Genomic DNA, 25,073 nt, shown 5'->3' on the forward strand with positions numbered 1-25,073 from the left:
CAGCCTGACGTGCTCCCGGTGCAAACAGGACACCTCATATACGGCCACACACGTGCTCCTGACAAAGCTCCCGATTGCACCTGGGATGTCTTCACCTCCAAAGGACGGACCTTAGGGCATTCAGGCTTCTGAACGTCAAGGATAAAGTCCTTGCTCCCCAACGCGTCAGACCAAAGCACTTCAGCATCCTCTGACCTCTGTGCGAAATACCTTTAAAGGGAAGACTCGAGCTTCTCTATTCTAAGCTGTTACAGTTCGTGAGTAAATCTTAGGACTCTGCGTAAGTCCTCGTGAGTAAAACTCCATGACTTTTTAACTGTAAGACTCTGTAGTTAAGGGATAAAGAAAACCTGTGGGAAGGCGGGAGGGTTCCCTTTCCAACCTGCTGCATAGATAAAAATGATGGTGAAGGCCAGAATAAGACACAGTGGCTTCCTTCCTTTCAGCTTTTAGTCTCTCTCTAATGCCCTACAAAAAAAAAAAAAAAAAAAAAGACTTCTCTCTCAATTCTGTTCCCAGACTCTGTTTAGTGTGTTTGTGAAAAATATTTCAAAGAATTCCATATGATAAAGAAATCGCAAAAGATTCATTCTTTCCAAATCAACTGTCCTTGCTTTGTCAGCACTGTTGTCTAACTCATGGCAGTCCCTCCTTCTGATTTCTGGACGCTTCCCTCTTCCTTTTCTAAATGGCAGGCAGAGCTCAGGGCCCCCACACACTGGGGGTCCAAATGTCTGGGTTTCACTTTTGGCCGAACCACTAATGTGCTTTGCAGCATGGGGGGTGCTGAGGGGGAACTCTTCACTTTTCCTGTGACAAAGGAATGTTCCATACCTCAAGAGAGGATAATAGCATTGGCCCTGGCAACTCGTCAGGAGCTTCGGGAAGCATAATTAATTAACATGAGTACTCTTGAGACTTAAAGAACTATTTAAGTATAAATCTTAATTATCATGATTATTAGGAGCCTATAGCCAAACCATACCCTTCTCGGTTATTTAAGGCAGAAAAGCCCATCGAACTTTCTTTCCTTTCACCCCCAGGACAAGGAACGGCTCCTGACAAACGGCCAAGGAGCAAGTCGTAGGGGGCTTTCTATTTTCTTAATGTGTAACATTTGGAGAAATTTCCTCTCCCTACATTCTTTGGCCCAAGTACACCAAAACTAAATCTGCCAGTTTGAGGGCAATTCTAAGTGCTGCAGAGAGCTCTAGTTCATCCAGACGTCATGAATCTTTTGATAAAACAGCACGAATGGGAAGCTGTGGGGAAAACTCTTCCAATATTTATAGTTTGTTCCCAACGCACATTTTGCATAGGAGACAACTGCTCCCGAATTAGGAAGCATAAGTCACTAACTCCCACTGCTTGTGTGAATGAGCATTCTTGAGCTGTGACATTCTTCTGAATGAGTGGGCCATAGAGAGACTCTTTATGTGCTGCTTGAAGAATGGGAAGCTTTCGAACACGGGTGTTTTATCACCCGGTGCTCTGGCTAGGTTCGTGGCAAGGCTAAAGTATTAATCACTTGGGTGAGATTTTCATAAAAGAAACTACTCTTCAACAATCAACACATTCATGATTACAGAAATACCCGACCTTGAAAATTCTTGAAACTTGTGCTATCTGATCCAAAGATGCCAGCAAAGGCCCCAGGTTTCTTCCTGATTACGCTCACAAGTAATCTCTCGGCCAATGATTTCTGCTTACCATTCTGCTTGAAAAGACATACTCACCACTTCTAACCTCCACTCACTCTCCACGCACAATTTTGAGTCCCCAAGAGGGCTTTTCTGGATGTAGGACTAGATGTCAATGACGGCCACCTAGTGGATCACTGTTACCCCAGGTAAGTCCTATCTCTGACTTCTAAGCAGAATTTTTGGAGCCTCTCGGGATAGCCCCATGCTTCCTATCTGTGTGTCCCATCAGGGCTCAACTTTATCCACTCTCCCTAAACCTCCTTAAGCCACACATTGAATCCATCCTACCTTTTGCCAAACCCTGTTAGAGCTCATCTCTGTGGATAAACTATTCTGTATTTTTATCATTATTGCTCATCAATATTCTCAAGGAGTCAGTACTGCCATCTTGGCGAATGTCCATGCAGTTCGTCCAACAGCTTCCCCCAGGTTCTGCAGGGCAGAAGGGAACTATCTTCACTCCCCAAAGTGTGGTCTGGGACCTGCAGCGTCCGCATCAACTAGGAGCTGGTCAGAAATGCAGCATCTGAGACCCCTTCCCAAATCTGTGGCATCGGAACCTGCATTTTAGCAGATGTCCAGGAGAGTTACACTCTTTAAAGTTTGGGAAGCCCTAACTTATAAATCCATGAGAGGTTCAACCAAAGTCCAAAAGCTACAGTGGGCATAGAGGATGGAACTTTACAATGAAACATAAAGTAAACCTGAAAACACCCAACTACCGAGAGAGGTGGGTGCTCTTCGGCAGTGACCATGACAAATGTTAGGGGTAAGGGCTGGAGATGTTTTGTCCCCAGTGACATACGTTTGAGCCCGTTCTGAATGGGAGGGGAAGAAGAAGGAGCCTGGACACCAGAAGGAGCTTACCCACCCTCTCCAGGAACCCAACTGTGCTTCGTTTTCTCTTGAGTTCCACGTCTAGATAGTTCATGTAGTCAAGTGGCAGCGTCCAGAAGTCTTTCTCTCTGGGCATGCACAAGCTTCTGGATAAGGAAGACAAAGCAGTGCCCAGAGAAAAGTGGTTTCGGGCACAAAGTTTCTTCCTCATGGCCACAAAGGAGGTGAGGAATGGGTACGCTGGTAAGGCTATTCTCAGTGCCTGCCTAGGCTGGAACTGGATCCATGTCCTTTGAAACCTTGACTTCACACTGAGACTTTCAGAGGTCCCAAAGAAGATGGCAGGTGCTTATATGGGACTTCTACGGAAGTTTCTACGTAGCCATGGGGGCCTCAGGACAGCACTCTGAGAACCCAAACTGAGTTCCCCGCAGGTGGAAGGCTCTGAGGACAAGTGCGTCTGGCCAAAGGAGGCTAAACCAACCTCTGGTGGTGGGAGGCAGATGGCATTTGAGTTCAACCTGTAAGCCCAGAGGAGTCAGGATGAGGGACCACAGGGCCTCCCTGTGGACCAAAAGGAGGCCCCATGAGAGAAAGTCCATCCTGACCCTAGCCCCTTTGAGGGGGCAGAGGGACCCCTGCAACCGAAGCCTTGCCCCTGGGTGTTGAGGAAGGAGACGCTTCCACCAGCTGGAATGAAGACACGTTTGCTTGTTGTCAGGGAATCGCAGAAGAGCGTCCCACAGAGAGAGGAATTGCCAAGATCCCATAAAGGTGTCCAGGAGGAAGGTCTTCAAATCAGCATTGAACACACCCAGGTCCCAAGAGACAAAGCCACCAGCGAGCACACTTGCTGGCTACCCGGGCCCGGGCCCCCTCCCTTCTACTTGGGCAACAGAAGGCCTGAATTCTCCTTAGCCAGCTCCGACCCCCACCCCCATCTTGACAGCCTGGACTGGCAGAGGAGAAGAAACTGGGCCTTAAATTAAGTCCAGAGTTCTGGTTTCTAAGTCAGACAAGACATGCTATTTTTCAATTGAGATTTTAGTCTGGAACCTAAAGTGACCAAAGGATTGTCTGTTACTCAACAAGGAACAGAAAAATCTTACTTGGGTCAGAGCTCTCATCCAGACTGGGGACACTCACCTTTGGGTGCATACTGGAGTCACCAGGGATCTTAAAAATAGAAAAGGCCAAAATCTAAGCCTCATCTGGGAGCTGGTGAATCGGAATTGCTAGAGGTGGGCCCTAGAAATGTGTGTTAACTAATGAAATAACCATTAGAAATCCCCAGTTGATTCTAATGCACTATAAGGAGATAAGGAGCTGGATCCTAGCATTCAGAAGCCAGAGAAAATTATTCCTAATGAATACATGTTCCAGGGACAATGGAAAACAGCGATGAAATAAAATTAGTTTGATGGTCACAAGCTGTACTCCTCAGGGTGCTAGAAGGATAAACGCTACAGTTTCCTAAATTTCGTTTGGAAGCGAACAGTTGAGTTTTGGGCTTTAAATGTGACCCCAAGCTGATCAGAGCCAAGTTCAGTTGTAAACGTGGGCTCCAAAATGATCAGTCTGGTGTCTGGAGTTTGGGAAAGCGTCCCTTCCCTTTCTCAATCACTAGCCAGGTTGCCAGTGATTAACAGATAGGAAGGCACTGGCGTGGTGTCTGGGGCCCTGCTGACATCGAAAGGTCTCATCACACCTGTCCGCCCTCATCAGCACCGTGGCTGGGTCTGGTGTCCGAGTCTGCGAGGGCCCGGCTCTCTGGAGAGACACTGTATGGGGATCTCTGCCGACGGCCTTATACCCACCGATGGTGCCCTCTTGACCTGGCCGGTGGTGGTTCCAGGTATCTCAGCATCAAGGAGGAAGGAGCAGCGTGTCTTCCCTACCATGAGGTAGGAAAGGTCATCATGGCTACCACTACATCCGACCAGTCCATATTCTTCCCCAGAAAGCTCACCAACTTTTATTTGAGGGACTTTGTTTCTTTGCTTTTATTTCTGTGTTCGTTTCTTTAGGCGCTCTTCATTTTACGTCTACAAATAGACAGTGAAGGCACGTTCTGAAGACAGCAGAGCCGCCATTTTAAGTCTCCTGGTCGCATATTGAAAAGCAACTCACTTCACCCCTCCCAGGCCACCTGCTTCCCACAAGCTAGGAAACTTACAATCCAAAAAAAAAAAAAAAAAAAAAAGTGTCTCTTCAAATAAAGTAGCTGAGACATCTTATCAAAAAGATTTGTAAGAGCTAAACTTCTTACCAATTACTATGTGACAACAACAGAAATACTGAAGGAATATAAAACCACATTTGACCTGTCATCCTAAGTTTGTAAACTTTAGACCAGCAGGGAAATATATATATTTATATTTTCTATTTGTTTATTTTCCTTTAGTTCTAAAGGAGGGTAAGAGGGAAAGGAAGCAATTCTTAAAAAGGCCATTATCTGTATTCTATGGCTACAAATCTCATAAATACCAAAGATTCTATCACACAAGCCAAGTGAGGTCAATCTCTAATTGGTCACACTGGTTTACAGCCCACGAGGGCCATTTATATCCACTATCACCCCGGGCCAAGTCTCTTTTATTTCCACTTTCATTTATTACTCCCTGATAGTTGGCCCTTGAGTAAATACTTAAAGGGGGAAAAATTGTCCTTCCTAAAAGCAGATATTTATATTCCAAAGATTTGATAAAAACAAGAAGAAGGAAAGAACAAAATCTTCATAACATTAACCTTGACTTTTATCTTTTGGTAGATGATTATTTCCTTTAAAGGGAATACATAAGTGACTTCAGGTGATTCTTACACCAGAAATCAATGCTTTCCTATCATTAGCTAAGTTAAAACTAACAAAAGCAATCAATAAAAATGAGGCCACATGGGTAAGAGGAGTGGAGAGCTACCAAATATTGGCACCACACAGAAATGTTCAAAAGAAAATACATCAACGCCCTGTGTTAAATAGAAGCCAGCAGCTTTACCCTGGCAGGACCTAGCATCAATCAAAGCACACAAACCACTTCAAGAACCTTCCGATGCCAGACCCTCACCCTGAATCAAGTTCACCTCCAACGGTTTCAAAAGGCAACTGCTGGCAAAATTCAAATAAAGTCTGAAGTTTAGTTAATAGTCATGTGCCCATGTCAGTTTCTTCCTTTTGACAAAGGCCACCGCAGTAATGTGAGACGTTCCCAACAGTGACAACTGGATGAGGGGTGTCTGGGGACCCTGTGCTGGCTTTGCAACTGTCTGGGACATCTAAAATCATTCATAAATAGAACATTTATTTAAAAACATACATAACGTGGCTGTCCCCAGGCAGAGTCTGTGGATTTTACTCTAAGGCTCTACTCCCCCAAACATGCAGGAAGAAACACAGTGATCTAGAGATTTACTACAGCAAATGGGGCCAAGCAGCTAAACTCTCAATGAAAAGGAAGATTTAATGGCACAGAAAACAACCGCCAAGGGTAGCCTGGGTAAGGTGTCCAAACATAGCTTGCTTTATGTGCTCCTGAAAGGCTGTTTGTAAATCACATTCGCATAATTCAAACAACACTTTGAACACGCTAAGGAAGCTTGTGCATTTAAAAAGCTATTTAATAAACACCAGGGTAATGGAGAGGTTTATTGTGTAATGGAATAAACTGTTGGCTACAGGTGGCTTCTCAAGCATCATCTCTGCCCCTGGGGCTGCCCGTCGAGCCCCCAAGTTCACACTGCCCACACAGCCCCTGCCTCCCTGGCCTCCAAGTTTCCATCTTCCCTTTCCTCCACCAAGCCATCTCTCTGCGGCTGTGATTAACTCAGCGTTGTTACAGCGAATTCTACTCAGGTCCAGGTCCCAAAGTCCAAATAGGCCTCAGCCTCCACAGTGTTATCAGGTACTCGGGCAACAAGATCCAGCAAGTAAGAACACTTGCCAAGCGACAGTATCTGAAGCCAGTAAAGGCACGACAGTTGCTCCTGCCATAACTGGGACTCACACTGGAATTCTCCTGCTGGCCACGAAATGGACTCCTGATGGCCAGCCATCCTTCGCCCAGTCCAAACCATCAGTCAGAGGGAAACAGTTACCGCGCCTAGAAACACAACTCGGGCTCCGATAAAAGAACCTCTGCACTCGACCCGGGTGAGCCACGCATTCCAGGAGCCTGGTTTCTCACCCATGGTGGGAGGGCAGCATCCTGAATTCCAAACGGATATGGGGTTAGGAAACACATCTTCACCAGTTCATGAGCCGACCAGATATGGCTCACCTGCCCACAGTTTTGCATGGGTTTTGCCATTTGGGGTACAAAACATCATTTGGTAACACTTGAGATAGAAATAATGGGTGCATCTGACTATTGTTCAAAATGATTCATCCTCCCATCACCTCCTTGGGAGTATGAGTCCCTGTCCTTGGACTTGGCTTTGGCCCTATGGCTTCCATTGGCTGGTGGTATGCAGCCTGAAGAGACCATGTACCAGTACCAAAGCTAGTCCCCGAGATGCCAAGCCTATTTCTAGTTGCTTGCTTGCCGTCTACACTAGCTACTATGAAGCAGGTCTCTTATGTAGCTGGTACTTCTTCACCTATACCCCAGAATAAAGACACACGGAACAAAACAGCCCCTCTGACCCATAAGCAAGACTAAATACTGGTGTTTTAAGCCACTGGACCTGGGAGTGGTTTACTGTAAGCACCATTTTGTCAACAGTTGGTGACAGGCCCGATCATCCCCTGTCCCACTCCCCCCACCCCGTGCTGAAGCGCCAGGTACTCACCATCATCGATTCCAGGCCAGCCCATGAAGTGAGCAGAAATCTGTTTCTCATCCTTCCCGTACTCATTCTTGGCTACTAACTTGTAGTCCCCATTGTTCATGTGAGTGGGATTATCCAGCTGGAGGCAGCCATGGTACTCCGTGTGATTGGTAACATGGATTTTAGTACAGATGTACTTGGACTCATTCAATATGGCTCCGTTATAGAACCACTGAAGCGCTGGTTTGGGGTTGCCTTTCACAGTGAATGGAATGCACCAGTGGTGGTCTGAGGTTGGAGATTCGAGAAATGTGATAGTTGGAGCAACTAAATTGAAAAAGAGAGAGTTAATAGCACCAGAATGCTCAGAATTCTCCCCATCTCCAGATTTCTGTGTCATCAATAGGGGATTTTATTCAAGGACCCTTTGGTTTAAGAAAATACAGGACCGGCAACTCTGGAATCCATCAATATTTTGAATCATCATCAAGGCTGATTGAACTCCCTACAGAGAGCTTCAAAGAGACTCCTTTCCCTATACTTAAGACCCATGAATCATAGTCATTTTTCAAATCTATTCAGCGTGAGAACCAGCTCCAAATAGATCATGGAGATTTCTGACAGCAGAAAAGGGTTCATTTGAAGTCAACTTTGGTTTCGAATAAATACGCCTTGATCTTATGTAGATTTGTCACCAAAATGCTGAGGGGCACTGTTTTTTATGGTCCTTCACTAAACAACACAAATACGGACAAAAATGACCTTGGAAATCTTGCCGGAAGCCTGAATCTGACATCACTTATCGAGAACAGATCGAATTGACTAAGGCTATGAATGCTCCTACCAATGCAAACTGATTATAAAGTATGATTAATTGGTACTTTTTGCCGATTGCCAATAGTAAATGCTCTTTAAAGGTGCCTAGGGGGCTCTCAAGTCATGATCTCAGAGTTGTGAGATCAAGTCCCACTTAGGCCCTGCACTCGGTGGGGAGTCTGCTGAAGATTCTCTCTCTCTCACCCTCCACCCCTCCCCCTGCTTGCTTTCTCTCTCTCTCTCAAACAAATAAACCCCTTAAAAAAAAAAAAAGCATCACATTTCATTACAGCACACTCCATTTTTGCTAGATTTCAGAAGCCAATGTTTTGATCCTTTCTAAATGTCTGGGGTTCTATCCAAACTTAGACAAACAAACTAGAGATTACTTTAACTTTAAAAATAAAGCACTCTATCCTTTGGGGAAACAAACCTTCAAGTAACATCTTTAAACAGAGTGCTTATCCTGAGGAAAGGTATTTAAAGTCCCTCATAGTTGTTTATTTTAATGTGGTCTGACTTTGATAATAATACAACTGAGGACTGGAAAATACCTCCAGAGACCTCATAGCGTCTTTTCTCAGGTCAGGAAACCCAAGTCCAGTGGGGTTAAAGGACTTGGCCAAGTTGAGCGGCGAGACAGATCTGGAACAGGGATCCTGGTCTCCTGATGTCCGACCCAGAAGCCCTTCCCTCTTGACCCTGCTTCTTGTGGTACGTGTTCATCACACAAGGAGGGTAAATACAGCCTGCTAACACTTTGGCCAGAGGCACTACCAAAGCTGTTGCAGTTGTTAAAATTCTTCACCACTTATTCCTTTTATTCTTGATCTAGATTTTGATAGATAAGGTCAATTCCTCAGACCATGGTGACCACCATAGATATTACAAGAGGAAATTTTGAATGTGAGCGTCCTGATCTGTGTTACAAATACAAGGACCCCAGCAGGGTAGGAACAACACTTACTTTCCTCCCACCAGCCCAGGCCCCCATGCTCAGGACCCATTTATTCCTTCTACCATGCTCAAAAAAGCTTTTGATGAAATGTTGACTTAAAGACATAAAGTTGGAAGCTGGCTGCATGTGTTTGGGGATAACATTGATTTCAGGCGTCTGGGTGGGTCAAAATGATGAGAAATTATAAGTCCAGTACCTACTGGGCATAGAGGTTGTGCTGACAGTGACAAAGGATTACGGTTGGTGACTGCAGTCATGCACCCCAACAATCACGTATGGAATTTGTGCCGTGGGTGAACACTAGCCAGTGTATCCATGTGTCTGCATGTGCGTAATGTGTATTCGTACATACACACGTGCCCACTTGTGGTTTTCTCATCCAAATCCTGACCCAGACACAGTAAAACCTCATGAATTTATACCAGATTAGCTCAGAATTTGGAACGATGTGCAAAGTATATGTGATTTTTTTACTGGAGTACATGTTCACACGAAACGCTACAATCTGGAATGTTAAGATAAGTGTGGATGATTTTTAATACTGGAAAATAATGCTCATACTGAAGAAACATAATGGCCCGTATCTTAGTTTGAACGTATACAGAAATATAAACCCATCATAATAAACGTTTTCTGCAGGTAATAATAATTTTCAGTCATTTAGGCAGGACTCCGCCAACCTGCCCACAAAAACTTGATGTCAAGCTAATGAGGTTTTATCGTGTCAACAGCACACTCGGGTGTTCGTGAATAGACTGTGCTTTAGGTGACATAAATTTAAATCTTCATATTGTTTTTATAGAGAACAAGATTTTAGAAACTGGTGTATCAGAACCTAAACAAAAACTGATTAACAAGAGGAGAATAACCAGCTCAAAATACATTCTCTCAAAAAAAAAAAAAATACAGGGGAAGACACAAGAAGATAAACTTAAGATTTAAAAAAAAAAACAGCTTAAAAGAAAGACATGCATGTGTAAGAGAGATTTGCAGAAATAGAACACTGATATTTCTTTTAAAAAAATACACACAAAACACTGCACACACTTTTTTTTTTTTTGACACTTAAGCAGCACCCAGGGGGCCCCAGTGACAAAGGCATGTGTGTCCACAATCATAGGCTATTAAAAGCATATGCCCCTCTGATTACGTACAATGTACAGTGAGGTTCACAGAATCTTGGTCTTCTCCTACAAGATTTTCTGCCACACAGGAGATCTGCTTTCCACTGTCATCAGATGAAATGTTAGTTATCCTTAAGGAGCCCTGCATGTGGCTTGTTTCATTCTACAAATGAATTAACAGACAAAAACAATCCTTATTAGGGCTGATCCCAAAGTGGTAAGACTTGGGGTTTCTCCCCCTACCTAAAGAAAAAAATATACACCATTAGAAAAGGTTTCTGGCCTGAACTGGGGCCAGGCAGAAGTGTAAATCCAGAGCTATTCTATTTCTCTAGAGTATAACTGTTCAAAGAGCAAAGTTTCTTTAATCCTTGGATTCCTATCTACCTCTCTCCAAGGGAAAAGACCACAAGGAACATCCCTTACCTTGCTACAAGGACACAAGAAGCTCACTAGAGACCCAGAGACTCTAATCTACTGGATATACACAACTCAAATGCAAACCTGCCCTCCTCTTTGTTAATTAAAAGAATGAACAGAAAGTAAACGTACATCGAAAACTCATCATAAATTTCTCGTATGGTCCTATAAAATATTAAGGGATGATGATCCCTTAGATGAATCCAATCTAAGTTCTGAGACACTCTCATCTCTCCAGGAACCCAGAGCCAAACAAAAGCCTTACCATATGTTTGGAAACCAGATTACCGACATCCCAGTACAAATTCGGGACTGGATCGCCTTCAACGCTACAAGATAATGTGATAGACTTTCCCTCCTCCACAGTGAGGTTAGGTGCAGCCAAATTTGCTGATGGCAAACCTGTGGAACAAGAAAAGTCAAGTGGAGACATATATGAATCATCTGATGCATTGTCAAAGTAATAGCAAAAAATCAGAAACTCTTCATGCTTTAGAATCAGTAATTATTTACTTTCCGAGACAGATTTATGTTGATCTGAAAAAGTGCTGGGTTGGTAAGCTTTACAGGTTTAAGGTGCACCAAAAATGTGCAGTTATGAGATTTGAAAACAAATTTTGCACATTGCTTAAAAGTGTTATTGCAGCATAACTTTTTACTATTAAAAAATCTAGTTTATAAAACATAAATTGGTATCTGTAGACCATCTTGTCTTGTTGTTCTCATTTTCCCCTTTGTTGCTTCCATATTTTTGCATAAATCCATTTTTTATGCTAAGTGACTCATAAAGATGACCCCACCATCAGTTCTACATTTTGAGACAGTCAGATTACAGAAGAGAATGTAGCTTGGGGGGGGGGTGTATTTGTTTTTAGAGGGAGGGAGGGGCACAGGGAGAGGGAGAGAAAGACTCTGGAACGCACTCCAGCCCCAGTGCAGAGCTCAACGCGGGGCTCAATCTCAGGACCCTGAGATCATGACTCAAGCTCAAACCAAGAGTGGGATGCTTAACCGACTGAGGTGCCCCAAGAAAATGCAGTATTAAAGCATTCTTCACACATGAAGCTGGACCATTAAAATATCAGAATGTCCCAAAGCTAAATGAGTCATAGTTCAATATCAAGGGAAAAATGGGTTATAGTAAAATTTCCAGTATGATTTTTTTAAAAAGTCACAAGGATCTATACTCCCACATTTCAAAAGCTTTATTGATGCCATTACCACTTCCTTAAACTATCACACCTATTGGGTGTTTACACTGCTTTAACTCACATGGGACTCACAGTATTTTCTGTATGAAGGTATGTCCCAGAGAGCGTAATAACCGTATGCCAGGTCCTGCCTGTCTAGCTAGTCCCTCACTTGGTATCAGAAACTGCTAGGGGCTGCATTCACCCTACAGTTGTGTCCCCTACACCTACAATGCCTCATGAACTCAGGAGCAACCCGGAGGTCAGAAAAGGCAATTCATCTTCAATACTCATCAACTGCAATAAAGCACCCACCTAGGGTGACCCTGACCCACTGACTCCACAGAACTGTGTATAAACTCCTCTCCCACCACACAGTCCTTCCTGACCAAGTCATTCTTCTTTATGACCAAAACCAGCCTGGAACGAGACTGTCCCAGGGGTCTGTCTCGGGGTGTCCCTACCATCGACAGAGGACTTCCCAACCAGACCCGGCTTTCAGTGCCCATCAAGACTCTTCCGAAACTTTCCTGTCAGCAACCCACAGAAAACTGTGTTCTATCTTTCACAGGGTTTCAAAAATGCCCCCTAAGACTCTGAGTTTCATACTCAGAGGTTTTCAATCTGTCATATTTTAGCTTCCAAGGCTCTTCTTTTGCTCCTGGATGGTCTATTTATATAGGACCCTGTTTGTCTCCTGGGTGCAACATGGCCTGATCTCTCTGAGATCTTACTCATTTCTTTTTGAACTTTTCTTCTCTCCGCATCAACATTGTTTCTGGCAACTTGTTTTCCTTCATCTTTTTGTTTGGTTATTTGTCTCTTGTTATAAGCTTTTCTCAAACAGTGGGTATCACTGGCTGTTCAGACATCTTTAAGAACAAGGCACTAGAAACGTTGTGCATTTAACGGTGGGTTTCCTTGTAGGGCCATATTCTAAGCCTTTTTCCTGGGTACCTCCTGATGTCGATATCATTCGGTCATTTTGGGACAGAGTCTGGTCAGATTATTCAGATAATGCTCTTCCAGTGTCCTACCCGGAAGAGGAAGTAAGACGGAAATATCGATATTTGGTATGTAAATCCATCCTTCTCTCTATGGTTCTCACAGCCTCAGCTCTTTCTGGAGTTCCTCATAATACTGACTTAATACTCTTTAGAGAATAAACCTTCAGTTTTCTGCTGAGGAGGGAGGGGTACAGTCACCTGGATTGTATGGAGTGAAAATGGGACTAATGGCTCCATCCGGGACTTGACCCACTCTCTTGGGATTGGTGCTGCCTGCAAGCCTGCTTCTTCCTGAGCCTGGTAGCTGCATCCCAAAGCAATTTCCTCTTGCCTTTGCCCTCTGCCAACCTGGTAACCAGCATTCTCAACCATCAGCTCAGTTTCTATTCGTCTGTCTGCTTTCCAGCTTCCAACCATTTGCATCCTGTTGACTCCTCTGCCATTTCCTTGTGCTTAGAGATTTATCTGCTGATTGTGGAGGGATCACAGAGCCAGGGCCTGCCCTGGTGCTTGTCCTCAGGGTATGACCTCCTCCACCAACAGATCGTGGACATATCCCTCTTGGCACCTTGAATACAAACTATGGGATGAATTTCCTACTTCCTATAAATGCATATAATAGTTTGGAAATTCTGAGCAGAAAAAAAAAATTTAAAAGAGAGATTCTCAAGAGAGAATGTTATGCCATAATCTCTATTTCTCCAAGAAAATTTAGTGTAGTCTCTTCCATCAAGCCTAAATTTATATAAACAATGCTAAAAAAAATGTGTGTTTAGTTACAGTAATAGTACTATCATTTACTAGGCTTTCATTGAGCCAGAACCTTTTTTCTAGTATTTTCAGTGACTGGTTCATGTAACCCTTACAACCATCATGAAGTTAAGTGTTTGTCCTCATCTAATTAACAAAGAATATGAGTTCCGGAAAAGTCTAATACATGTCCCAAAATTGCCTACGTACCTGTAGACCGGGGATTCGGACCAAAAGCTCAAGGTCTTCACTACTACACTCTACTTCCTTCCCAGATGGCATAGATCCATTTTAGCATAAATACTAACATGTATCTATAACTCAGAATTTAGTTCATTTAGAAAATAATTATGTGTCTATTTGTGAAGGAAGAATGAGTCTCCTTTATTTATAGAGAATTGTATCACCCTGTCACAGCAGTCTCCAAAAGAATCTGCAAAATTGGCCAAGTCTAGATCTTCTAGATGTAAAGTCTTCCACAAATGAGTAAGCATCTGACTCACGTTAATTCTAAAGCATTAATATGCTGGCCAGAGATTCAATAATGGAAAAAACAATCTGTACTTGAAATATCACTTGAGGTTTAATTAGCACAATAAAAATGAATTGGGCGGCATGAACAGCCAAGGCAGGATAAACCATTTGCCAGGCACTACTTCCTGGCTTAATAAGATTTGAAATCGGCACAAGTACAGAGCAAAGCTCAGCAGTGCTTCCAAGAGCTTCCAGCCCTACTGTCATGGGATCCTGATTTAAGCCTCCGAGAGGTCTTCCTCTGCACTCTGAGAAACCTCCCTGGACAGCAGAGTTGACCAGCCACCCAGAGTCCACACAGACGCCCCTGTGTCAATGTGTCTTGACCCGGATGTGTTCAGAAAGGATGCACAGCCTACGGACCTCAGCAGGAAGTCACCAGCCACGTGGAGAAAAGGCTGACTTCCTTTAGACCAGGGCTTCCTAAACTGTAATGTGCGTGTGACTCACCAGCAGATCTGATTAGAAACACTGCTTCTTTCCAGTAGGTCTGCATTGCAGCCCAACCCATGGAGCAAACTCCCTGTTCCACAGACCACACTTTGAGTAGCAAGGGTTTAGACGAAGGGTGTTGGGGTGGACAATTGCTCACTAGGTTTTGGGGTCTATGACCATTATTCCTAAACCCAGCAGGGGCCCGAGCAATCAGCTCATCCATGGAACTTTCCCCAAAGTGTGTTCTGTGGAAATCAGACTCTTTGACACACTCCGTGTTGGGGGGGGTGGGGGGGACGGTGAGAATGTAAGATTCAAAAAAGTAAGAGCCTATAGTAACTTCCATAACTCTGGATGTTTACTATGCACATTACATATGAAAAAGCTCCCAGAAGTCCTGCTCCAAAAGAATCGGTTCACTTCCATGGATCTTATATTCCCCCAGCTGTTTTGAGTATACCCTTTCTCTGTGGTATCTTGTGGCTTTGTTATTTTTATTTGAAGTAACCTGACGAACTAAAAGAGACACACGTATTTAAATCTAGATGTAAAATATACTAGATGTAAAATATACTTAAGGCTACATATTCATATCAATGGTATGAATAACATTAATAACTCATGTTTATTGAGTACTTAATATGCGCTAGACCTCATCTGCAATATTCTAGATATTAGGTTATTTGGCATCCTAAAGACTCTTGCAAGTAGGTGTCATTACTATTTCCAGACAAAGTTAAGGTTTATCAAGTACCACAACTAAACAGCTAACGAGTGGGAACTGGGCTTGACCTTCCTCTTTCTGTCCACGGCCTTAACCAACCACACATGGATTGGCTGCCTCCTTTACTGGGCTCCGCCCTGCCTCTGTTCCCTTTTATGAGCACACACTTCCGGACAGCTGACTATGTCTTAGGATCACTAATTTAAAATATGCAGGTTCTCTCCTTTCCTTTATCACCATTCCAAAGGGACAAGAAACGCTCATTAGCACAATATTTAGGTAAAAATAAATTCAGTCAATCTATCCCCACAAACAAAAGTAGGCAGGGTCTCACTTTCTAATCATTGAGGAAAACTAACCTCTAATCATTTTGAGTTATTAACTCAGCTTTGCAGTGAGTGAAAGGGGTCAGGACTGGGCTTTATTTTTCACCTCTAAGTATGGACTATGTTCTTTCTCATCTTGTTTTAAACAATCTTGTTTAAGCTCTGTTCATTTTGTGTTTGGTCATCATTCTGTATGTAAAATATTCAAATAAATTATGATTTTTGTCTACTCTCTCCTCTCCTCTCATGTTCTCTCCTTTTGGCATATCTTCCAATTTCTCTGTCTCTTAAAGCATATATATTTCACTACCAGGAAAGAAGCCAGAACGAGCCTGACCTATTTAGAAGTAGCTGCTTTACACCCAGTTACAAAAATGACAGAAAATTAGCAAAGTGACTTTCCAAGCCCAAATTGGAAATTGTGCTTCTATACTTGTGTGAACCATGTCATTACAGTGAAAGCAACGAGGAAACTTCTAAACACAAAAACTGTGTCAGTGGCTGACAGGTTGGGAAAAAACAGCTTTATTTGCCATTCTAAAAAGACAAAGGAAAACAATGGTCCACTGTGTGGCTTGCTGTGTTTTAGGAAACAGAACCTGATCCCCAGTAAAAGCAAAGCAACCTGGCAAACTAGACTTCGTACATGTTTTTTTGGTTTGGTTTTTTGTTTTGTTTTGTTTTGGGGTTTTTTGTTTTGTTTTGTTTTTGTTTTTTGTTTTCTGTTTTTTGTTATTGTTTTTGTTTTTGTTTTTCAGAGAAGAAACAACAAGTCAATCCAGCTAAGGTGGTAAGAAATTAATATGTTATACCAATCTAACTTCCAGAGTACCGACATAGCATTTGCCCCAAATCTCCCATAAGCTCTACCAAAGCACAATTGCAATCAGTCTGGTTTCCTGGTTTGAAACAAAGCATGTACAAACATGCTAAGTAGACAGGTACTACAAACCACAGCGTAACAACCAAGAGCACATCTTAAAAAGAAATCAGGAAAACCAATTTACCTCAAGGAACCAGCCTTCTTTTCCCACGCACCTGCGAACTGACCTCTCCCATCATAAATAATATTTTGTTGATGGGTCTTAAGGAACCTCTACACTGAAAGTCTTAGGGTTGGGGAAGTGGAAAATTGGAATTGTTGTTATAAATAACAAGGAAACCAAAGGCAGGACTGATTTCAACTCGTGGGACCATTAAGGGAGTTTTCTATAGTAGCCGTACAGTCCAAGCATCAAGTGAATTACCACCTTATATTCACTGTGGGACTAGCATGTTCTACGGTAACCAGTTACTAGTAAAATGGGTTGAGGGATTGTTTTGATAATGACCCAGAGGAATATGCCTTTCTTACATGCATTTGCCGTCTACTTATAACAGAACATCTCAGCCACTGTTAACACCTCCTGAAGAAACTCTCTTCTGGAGATTTAAATCCTAATTATAGGATAAAAAAAAGTTTCAAGTATAAAGTATCCTGTTCTTTAATAATCTCATTTAGTGAGGGGAAATGATTGCAAAACTAAATGCTGAAGATCAATCAAAGTGGCAGACGTGTTCTTGTATTAGATCAGCACAACAGCCTTGGTGAAAGAACCTTTCTTTAGAACTTGGGTGATTTGATCTCTGTCTTCAGAACCAGTGTGCCTAGCGACTCTTTTTTCAAATTACTGTGGAAATTTTAGAAGAATGTGTTTTGTTGCCTTGCAATTAATACAGTTTTCCTAAAGTTAAAAAGGACCTTGTGGAGAAACAGACCACAACATGTTTCCCAGCATGAATAAATTTACAGTAATTCACGCCAGGAGGGGCTGCTAGAAAAATACTGTGAGACATTCTGACCGTGCTGCTAATGGTAACATGGCCATTAAACTTCCCAGACCCACCTACCATGTTCCCTTTATCACTAAGGGTAGGAGGAACGTGAGACTCTTTCAAAATGGGATGATGACAGAAATTTCAGAGGGAATGACAAAATGTTAATATATGGAATAATTATAATTTATGTAAATTATAATTTAGCTAGAATAATATAAATCTTTAAGTTATTGTAACTGAAATATCTGCACCACTATATAAAAATCTGATCCAATGCGATCATTACTACAACATCCGTGGTTCATGCATTTATTAATTGGTGAATTCAGCAAACACTAATCAAAGCCTATTACATTCAAGGGATACGTTGATACCATGGAGGATGTATTTTTGCTTATAAAATGTAAAGAGTTTGTTCATATAATACTTACATGGTGAAATACTAAAAGGGGAAGTTTTTAAAGAAAACCCATCTAACAAATGAATGAAGTCTGAGTAGCTCTTTCTTATTGAAATTAAGATGTTACCAGTTGCAAATTAAGGGAGTAACCATAGTTATTGCAAATCGTTGGTTTACGATGCTGAAACAAACACACAAGACCATACAATACTCTGATAAGTGACCCTTACACTTAGCTAACAAGTTGCATCCAAAAAAAAAAAGAAGAAGAAATGAAGATGAGTTCCATGAATCCATGATGCAATTAAACACAACAGATATATTTTAAGTCTGCAAAGAGCAAGACCTAAAAGAAAAGCCAACCAACCACAAATCCATGCTCTAAACAAGACATCTAAGTTAAAGACAGTGACATGTTATCTGATTTCTTTAGTATGGACTTTCAGAAAAAATTTAAATCCAACCACCTTGTATAAATCTACTGCTCAATTTGTCTAACTTCTCTTTAAAGAGCCCAAACTGGGAAAACGTGATGAAGAAAAGTAATATAAGACTAAGCTCCAAACCAAAGCGTCCCCTTCTGATCTCTAATCTCTAGAAAATTTTTGGAAACTCCAGAACCATGTTAGAAAATGAGACGGCATACTGCTAGTGGATAAGACACCGTGAGAAACCCCTGAACAAGAGAAAGCAAGACAGTGTAATGAAAGAAAATGAGCCCAGCCCCAAAGGGGCACATAAGTATTCCCTACACAAAATAGGGAGGCTCTAGGCTGACCCAAAAATGACGGGGCAGACGGCAAGACAGAGTGCCTTGGCTGAGCCACAGGGCCACTGGTTCAGGACACACACAATAGTGTGTCCCCAAACTGTCCCTACCCACTCATTGTGGACACAACATCCAACAAGAAGCAACAAGTATGGGAAACTTACTAGAAAAAATCAGTAGTGCTAGGTGCTGGTGACACCCTAGAGATAAGATGAACTCCAACATGGGAAAAGGTGTTTCAGTTACAAAAAAAACAAAAACAAAAACAACAACAACAACAACAACAAAAAAAACACCAAAAAAAAGTCAGTAGAGATTGCAGAAATTAGAAACGGAGAAAAATTCTGTATCTGCAAAAACGGGTGAAGGCCAAAGGAGTGAGTCAAGCCATTTCCCTGTAACACAACACAAAAAGACAAGCAGATGGAAAGAGCTACTGAGGCTGAGGGGTACGGTGGGTGGAGCTGTAAGTGTAAACAACCATCTACATAAATTAGAAAACTCTTCCAAAACTAGGAGAAAAACCCTGAAAGAGTAGGCTGCATGTCAAACAATAAATTTTTAAACACACACACACACACACACACACACACACACCCCTAAGTATGCTGTGGTAAAAATTTTAGAATAACTTGAAAAAGGAGAAACTCTTTAAAGCTTCTAGAAGGTAAAGAAAAGCATAGGTTCCCTGTCAAGAAGCAAACATAAAACTGGCCTCAACCTCTCATCAGTGACACTGAATACAAGAACATGATATAGTATCTGTAAAGGTCTAAAAGGAATTCTTTCGAGTCTAGGGTTTCATACTCGGCCAATTCCACTGAGAAGAACAAACACAATCTGATTTTCCACCAGGCGAGAACGTGAAGATTTTATGCTTTTTAGCTTCTCTGAGAGAAATATTAGAGGATACACACCAGCAAAAAGAAAAGCCACTCCAAATGGCAGTAGGATACAAAAGTTAATGATACATACAAAGAAATGGTAAATCTTCAAAACAGTCAAGTAACAACCTACAAATAAAATCCTAGTTGACAACAATCTGAGAGATGGGAAGAGAAAGTAAAAGAAAATAAAACTCTCCCTTCTTCTCTTGCTGGGAGCCATCTCTAGGTACTTAAAAGAAAAATATGTTTTAATATGAGTGGTGAATATTTGAGTATCCTATATTTCCAAAAACATAGAAACATAATTAATAACCTTCAAACAAGTTAAGAAAAAAAAAAACAAAACACACTAGAAGTGGAAAAGGAAAACACTATAGAAAAATAGACAAAGGTTATAAATAGGCAAACCACTGAAGAATAAACATAATGTTCCCCAAACACAGAAGATACCCAACAGTCATCAGGAAAATGCAAACCAAAAAGCGATGACCTACCGTTTTTTTAGAAAAACAAACAGATAAGAAGTTTCTTAATATCAAGATATGCTTTGCTGGAGTGGCTATAAATTAGTACAACTATTTTTTAATGTATAAACCTAAGCCAAAACTTCTGCTTCCTGCTCTGTACTGTAGGAAAACCTTTTCATCTGTACACAGGTACAAAGAGCACATGCAAAGACGCTCATTCTAACATTTCTGGAGTGATGAAAGATGGGAAATAAGCTAAATGCCATCAATGTGGAAATTTTAATGTAATTAGATAGATTCTATCACAAATCCCATGCATTGATTAACTAGAACATTATAGATCCATAACCACTAACCTGAAATGATCACAAACAAAAAAACACAAGCTTTATGTGTAATACAGGTTCTTTTTAACCACAAAATGTATCAACAATACTTGTGCAATCACAAATAAGTAAAAAAACACTTGGAAAGAAAAAAAAATCAATAGACAAACAACAAAACAGTCTGAGTACAAAATCTGTAGAGAAATAAGTGTATCCATTCGCCTTTTTTACAGTGTTGCTTTTTGAAAAGCATCACCGACACTGAAATCAGGTGTGAATGTTACCATGAACGTAATCATCCCAACCGAGCAATCAAGCCCATTCCCTCTGAGTCAGGACAGTGAATTCCCAAAGTCCCTCACACACACAATTCATTGATTAATTTGCAGCAAGCAGAAAATTAATAAAAACTGACAAATTCATCAGGAAAAATGAGGACCGGTTCCCTCCCACTCTCGCCCTCTCCAGTCACTACAGTCTCACAACAACACATCAGGTGGGTCACATCACTGGAAACTGTCAAGACAACACAGCCAAAAATTAAAGTTTAAGAAAAGAAGTGGTTTCAGGCAAGGGCAATGCAGATGTCTATTATGGGGCCGTTTGAGGAATCAAAGCGGGAGCTCCCTGCTCTCTCTTCCTTCCTTTCAGTCGTGGCCGAACCAATGTGGTCACAACAGCCATGAACTTGGGAAGCTGGCCAAGAAGCCAGGTGACTCTATGCTGAATTTCTTGTCCCTCTAGGCGATTTCTCTCAGCGGTGCAAATTTATACCAGAACAGAGCACAGTCGCCCTCTTATCGATCAGGAAAAGATATATATTAAAAGTTGGTTTTTGTTTTTGTTTTTGTTTTTGTTTTAAGTGTTGGCTAGCAAAGAGAGCTGAGGAAAGTTGGCAAGAGAACAAAGCCTGATTCCCCTGTTAGGAAGCCACAGGGCTCGAGGAGAGAGAAATCTGTGGGAAGAGTAACTGCTCTCTCGTAAGCCCCTTCAGGGTTAAAAAACAAATACTTATCTTTCCTTTCATGACATTCTCCTTAAAAATGAACAGCTGCCTTATCTTCCTTCAAGAAAAACTGATCTCAAACAATACGAAGAATTGAACGTTTGTCAGAGGGTGTCCTCTCCAATTCTGGAGGGGCAGAGGCTGAGGAGAGAAGCGAGGGCAAGACTGAGGTGGGCCTTGAAACCCAAACCTGGAAAAGCGTGTGTGAGGGCATATTCCTGGTGCCCCATCAGGAGACACAGCCATGTGGCAGCAAGACAAGTTGAAGGGACTGTGCGGGCTTGAACTGCGTTTCCTGGGTACGGAGAGGACACTCTACCACCACAAGATCCTTCCCTCTCCATTTTCTGGGTGCCAGCCATGTAAACACGTGGCCAAGGAAGTATCACACTCTTCGCACATAGTTTTCGGATGGACGGACAAATGGATCGATGGATGCCATGACCAGACAAATGAAGAAAGAAACAGTGAAATGAACAGCATACTTCTCAGTGCACGTCAAAGCCATCCATTCAGAATTAATATTCTACTTGCGAAAAACAGTCAGCAAAGTTGCTCCCAGCTGATTTCCCCACACTGCACGCAAATGTTGCCCAGCTCACCAGAGACCTCAACAGCATACTATATAAAATCTGGGTAGTGATAATCCTCCCAGACTCTCTACCACACCAAGGCAATTAGAACAATTAATAGCAAGTAGAATTCATCGATTCGAAAGTAAATTACCACAATTGGGTATCTGCAGGTTTGCCAGGGGAATATTCTTGCTGCTTTCATTTAGGCAGTACAAATCCTGAGTTTCTGGGCTGGATTTAGTCTCCTGAAGAGTCTTGATCCACATAATGTCACAGGAGCATGTAAATGGATTGCCCACCAAGATCCTACATGGAACAAAAAATGACACCTGATCAGGCTTCTCTTTGTCAGTGTTCACAACGCTAGCGATTACAAAGTGCTGCGACATTATGGGTTCTTTCTGGCCAGCAATCTTCAGGAGCCATACCCACCTTTACGGTTTCACAATACTTATTCATACCTTTATCTAATACTTACTGATCTTCTGCTAGGTGCAAACACCACCGTGGGCTCCAAAGGAGGCAAAGTGATGCAAGACCTTTCAGAATCATAGGGAAACAAGACAGGAACAGGCAGAACTATAATAGAGGCTAGAAGAGGATGTCTCGTAGAATGGGGGAAAATCAGATGCCGTAACCAATTTGCCATGGCCATTATACAGCAATTAAGATCTTTAGTGAAGATGCCAATCGTTAAGTTGTCAGGAACGCTAACGTGCTTATTCCTGACCAGGCTAGAGATTCCAGTGTGTTCATTTAATAAGCTCAAACCACAGTGGAGAGCAGAGCAATTTCATCTGACATTACAATAAGCCTATAAATACAAAGTTAAGGCTGAGACGTGAGGGCCAGTAAGGCGGCACTTCCAGCTTTCTGCATGGGGCAACCACCGTTCAGTGGGGCAGATGCAAGAAAGTTGGAGTAAATGTGAATGAGAGAGTCTGGAGGGGAACTCTGAGACCTCCTCCACACACACACACACACACACACACACACACACACACACCCCAAGTTCAGGGTTTCTGTGAGCAAGGGCAAGTGAGCTCCAGATGGAGCCACTCAGCCCACTGCAGGAGGGTCTGTGAAGAGCAAGCCACCCATCCGCCGAGCTGCCTGGGCTCCCGTGGCCTGCGACTGGTAACGGAGGAAGTAGTCAAGAGGAAAATAAAAACCACAAGAAAAAAAAATCTTTAAATGCTTATTTATAATACTCAGTGGCCTATTTAAGATGAATTCCATTTATGGTAATGAGCCTTTAAATGAGGCCATTTACAATCGTTACATAGGCTCTGCCTGGCATTAACCACAATACTTAAGATTTCCTTGAGGACAGGACCTGGGCTTTGCAGCATCATTTACTCCTGTGGTTTTTCTGGTTGGGTTCGAAGAATCTCAGGGATCCCCGGAGACTCTTCCAGGAGTCTCTTTGGGGAAAATGTGGTCATGGCAGCCTCGTTTAATGTGTGTCTGCTTGATCGCCTCTCAGTATCCCTCCAGCAGATACAGAATCGAAGGCAGAAGAGATCCAGAGGGCCTCGACTCTAACTAGTATATGGGGTTTCCTGGCCTTCTAGGTACATGAAAAACTAAAGAATCTTCCAAAAACGAAGGCATGACCGAACCCACAGAAGGGATAAAGGAGCGAGGGGTCTTCGGCTGTGGCCATAGCCATGTCCGCAGGAGCACACCACGCTGGCAGACAGCTGGCTCCTTTCTGAAGGTCACAGGCAAACCCGTCTTCCAGTGACTACCACGGCACCTGACACTGGCACGTTTACTCTCCTAGCTCTCCACTAGACCGCAGAGTCCTGAAACACAGGCAGTGTCCTCGGTACGTCCCCACAGCCTGGTGCGTGAGTCTGATTCGCAACCAGGCCCACACTGAACGTGTGTTGAGTGACTTTATTAAATCTGCTGCTGGGAGAAAACGGAAGCCTTTGGATCTGGAGTCAGAACTCTGAATTCTGACCCATCAAGGTCACGTTCCACAGCAATGTTCAAAAGGGTCACACAGGGCGCCTCTCATTCTGTTTCATATTTCCTCAAATCTTACCTGCCCACTGCTGGGTTAGAAAGCTACCACTTCAAGAGCAGGGAATTCAGTGTAGTCCGAAATGACGGCCCATCGCCCACACCTGGCACCAGGCAACTCTCATTACAACCTACTGACTCATCTCTCCACTAATGCATCTTCTCATCTGCACATGTACCTTGCGAGCCGGAGTGGACCCTCCAACCCAGGCAATATATACAGTGAGAGCAAAAGCTACATCCTGGTATTCAAAGGCCTTGCCCATCTGGGCCTCTGCTGACATGCAAAGCTTCCGCTTTGGGGTTCTTTGGGCAACTTACTATAGGAATATCTACAGTTTCTATTTGCTTCGTGGGGCCAGCGCAAGAATTGAGCACACCCGGAAACGCTGGCTATCAGTCACTAACACATGGCAATCTTTTTTCCTATCATTTTGCAACAAAGGACATTAGAGCATAAGGATAAATCCTGAGTGCAGGGGCAGAGCCAGAAGAAAATCTCACAAGGACGGGCAGGGAGGGAGAAGGATGACCTCTCCTCCAACATCCATCAAGCACCAGCGGGCACCAGGGAGTTCTGCCCATGGGTATTTCCTCTTTGACTGGCTCTGCTTTCCATGAGGGCCTGGACATCACCAACGCTATGAGACATGTCACCTTTGTAACACAAAGCACCCCCCCCATCTTTTTCCACTTTCACTCCTTTAGAAAACAAATCTTTATTTAAAAACAACATTTACACTCATCCTAAATGATACCTCACTGTTGAGATTTCTGGGTTTTGGTTACTGAATCAGGTTTATATGAGGGGATAAAAAAACAAGTGGAAAAAAACCAAGAAGTCATTTTTTAAGAGTTTTGATATAAAAATAGATCTGCCCATCACTCATTAAAAAAAAAAAATACTTAATGACTCTTTCCTCTGAAACTGTTTCCCCGAATGCCACACAAGGATCATTACTTACAGCTCAGACAAGTCAAGGTGACGAAAATGTTTCCTAGACAAGCTCGTCAGTTTGTTTCGAGTAAAATTGCTGAAAGAAACCAAAAACATTAAATATGAATTTAAAAATGTGACATCTCAAGAAGAGTGTATGCGAATACAGATTTTTTTCAAAATATGGTTTTATTTGATCATGGTTCATGCCTTCCTTCGACCATCATCTCTTTCTTGCATCTGGAGTAACAACTTAGTTTTTCGTGCCT

General features: G+C 42.5%; 1 protein-coding gene across 3 annotated transcripts in view; it reads right to left on the reverse strand.

Moving 5' to 3' along the window:
- Positions 1–25,073, reverse strand: part of NTRK2 (neurotrophic receptor tyrosine kinase 2) — a 323,265-nt gene that overhangs the window by 266,006 nt on the left and 32,186 nt on the right. For all 3 annotated transcript variants that reach the window (XM_044265786.1, XM_044265787.1, XM_044265788.1), the window contains exons 4-8: positions 24,833–24,901; positions 21,988–22,142; positions 10,888–11,024; positions 10,233–10,365; positions 7,326–7,631 (exon numbers count right to left, since the gene is read on the reverse strand). In XM_044265786.1, the coding sequence (XP_044121721.1) occupies positions 7,326–7,631; positions 10,233–10,365; positions 10,888–11,024; positions 21,988–22,142; positions 24,833–24,901 (800 nt within the window). The remainder of the gene's footprint in view (positions 1–7,325; positions 7,632–10,232; positions 10,366–10,887; positions 11,025–21,987; positions 22,143–24,832; positions 24,902–25,073) is intronic.

Source organism: Neovison vison, chromosome 9 (genome assembly GCF_020171115.1).
Source record: "Neovison vison isolate M4711 chromosome 9, ASM_NN_V1, whole genome shotgun sequence".
Taxonomy (NCBI): domain Eukaryota; kingdom Metazoa; phylum Chordata; class Mammalia; order Carnivora; family Mustelidae; genus Neogale; species Neogale vison.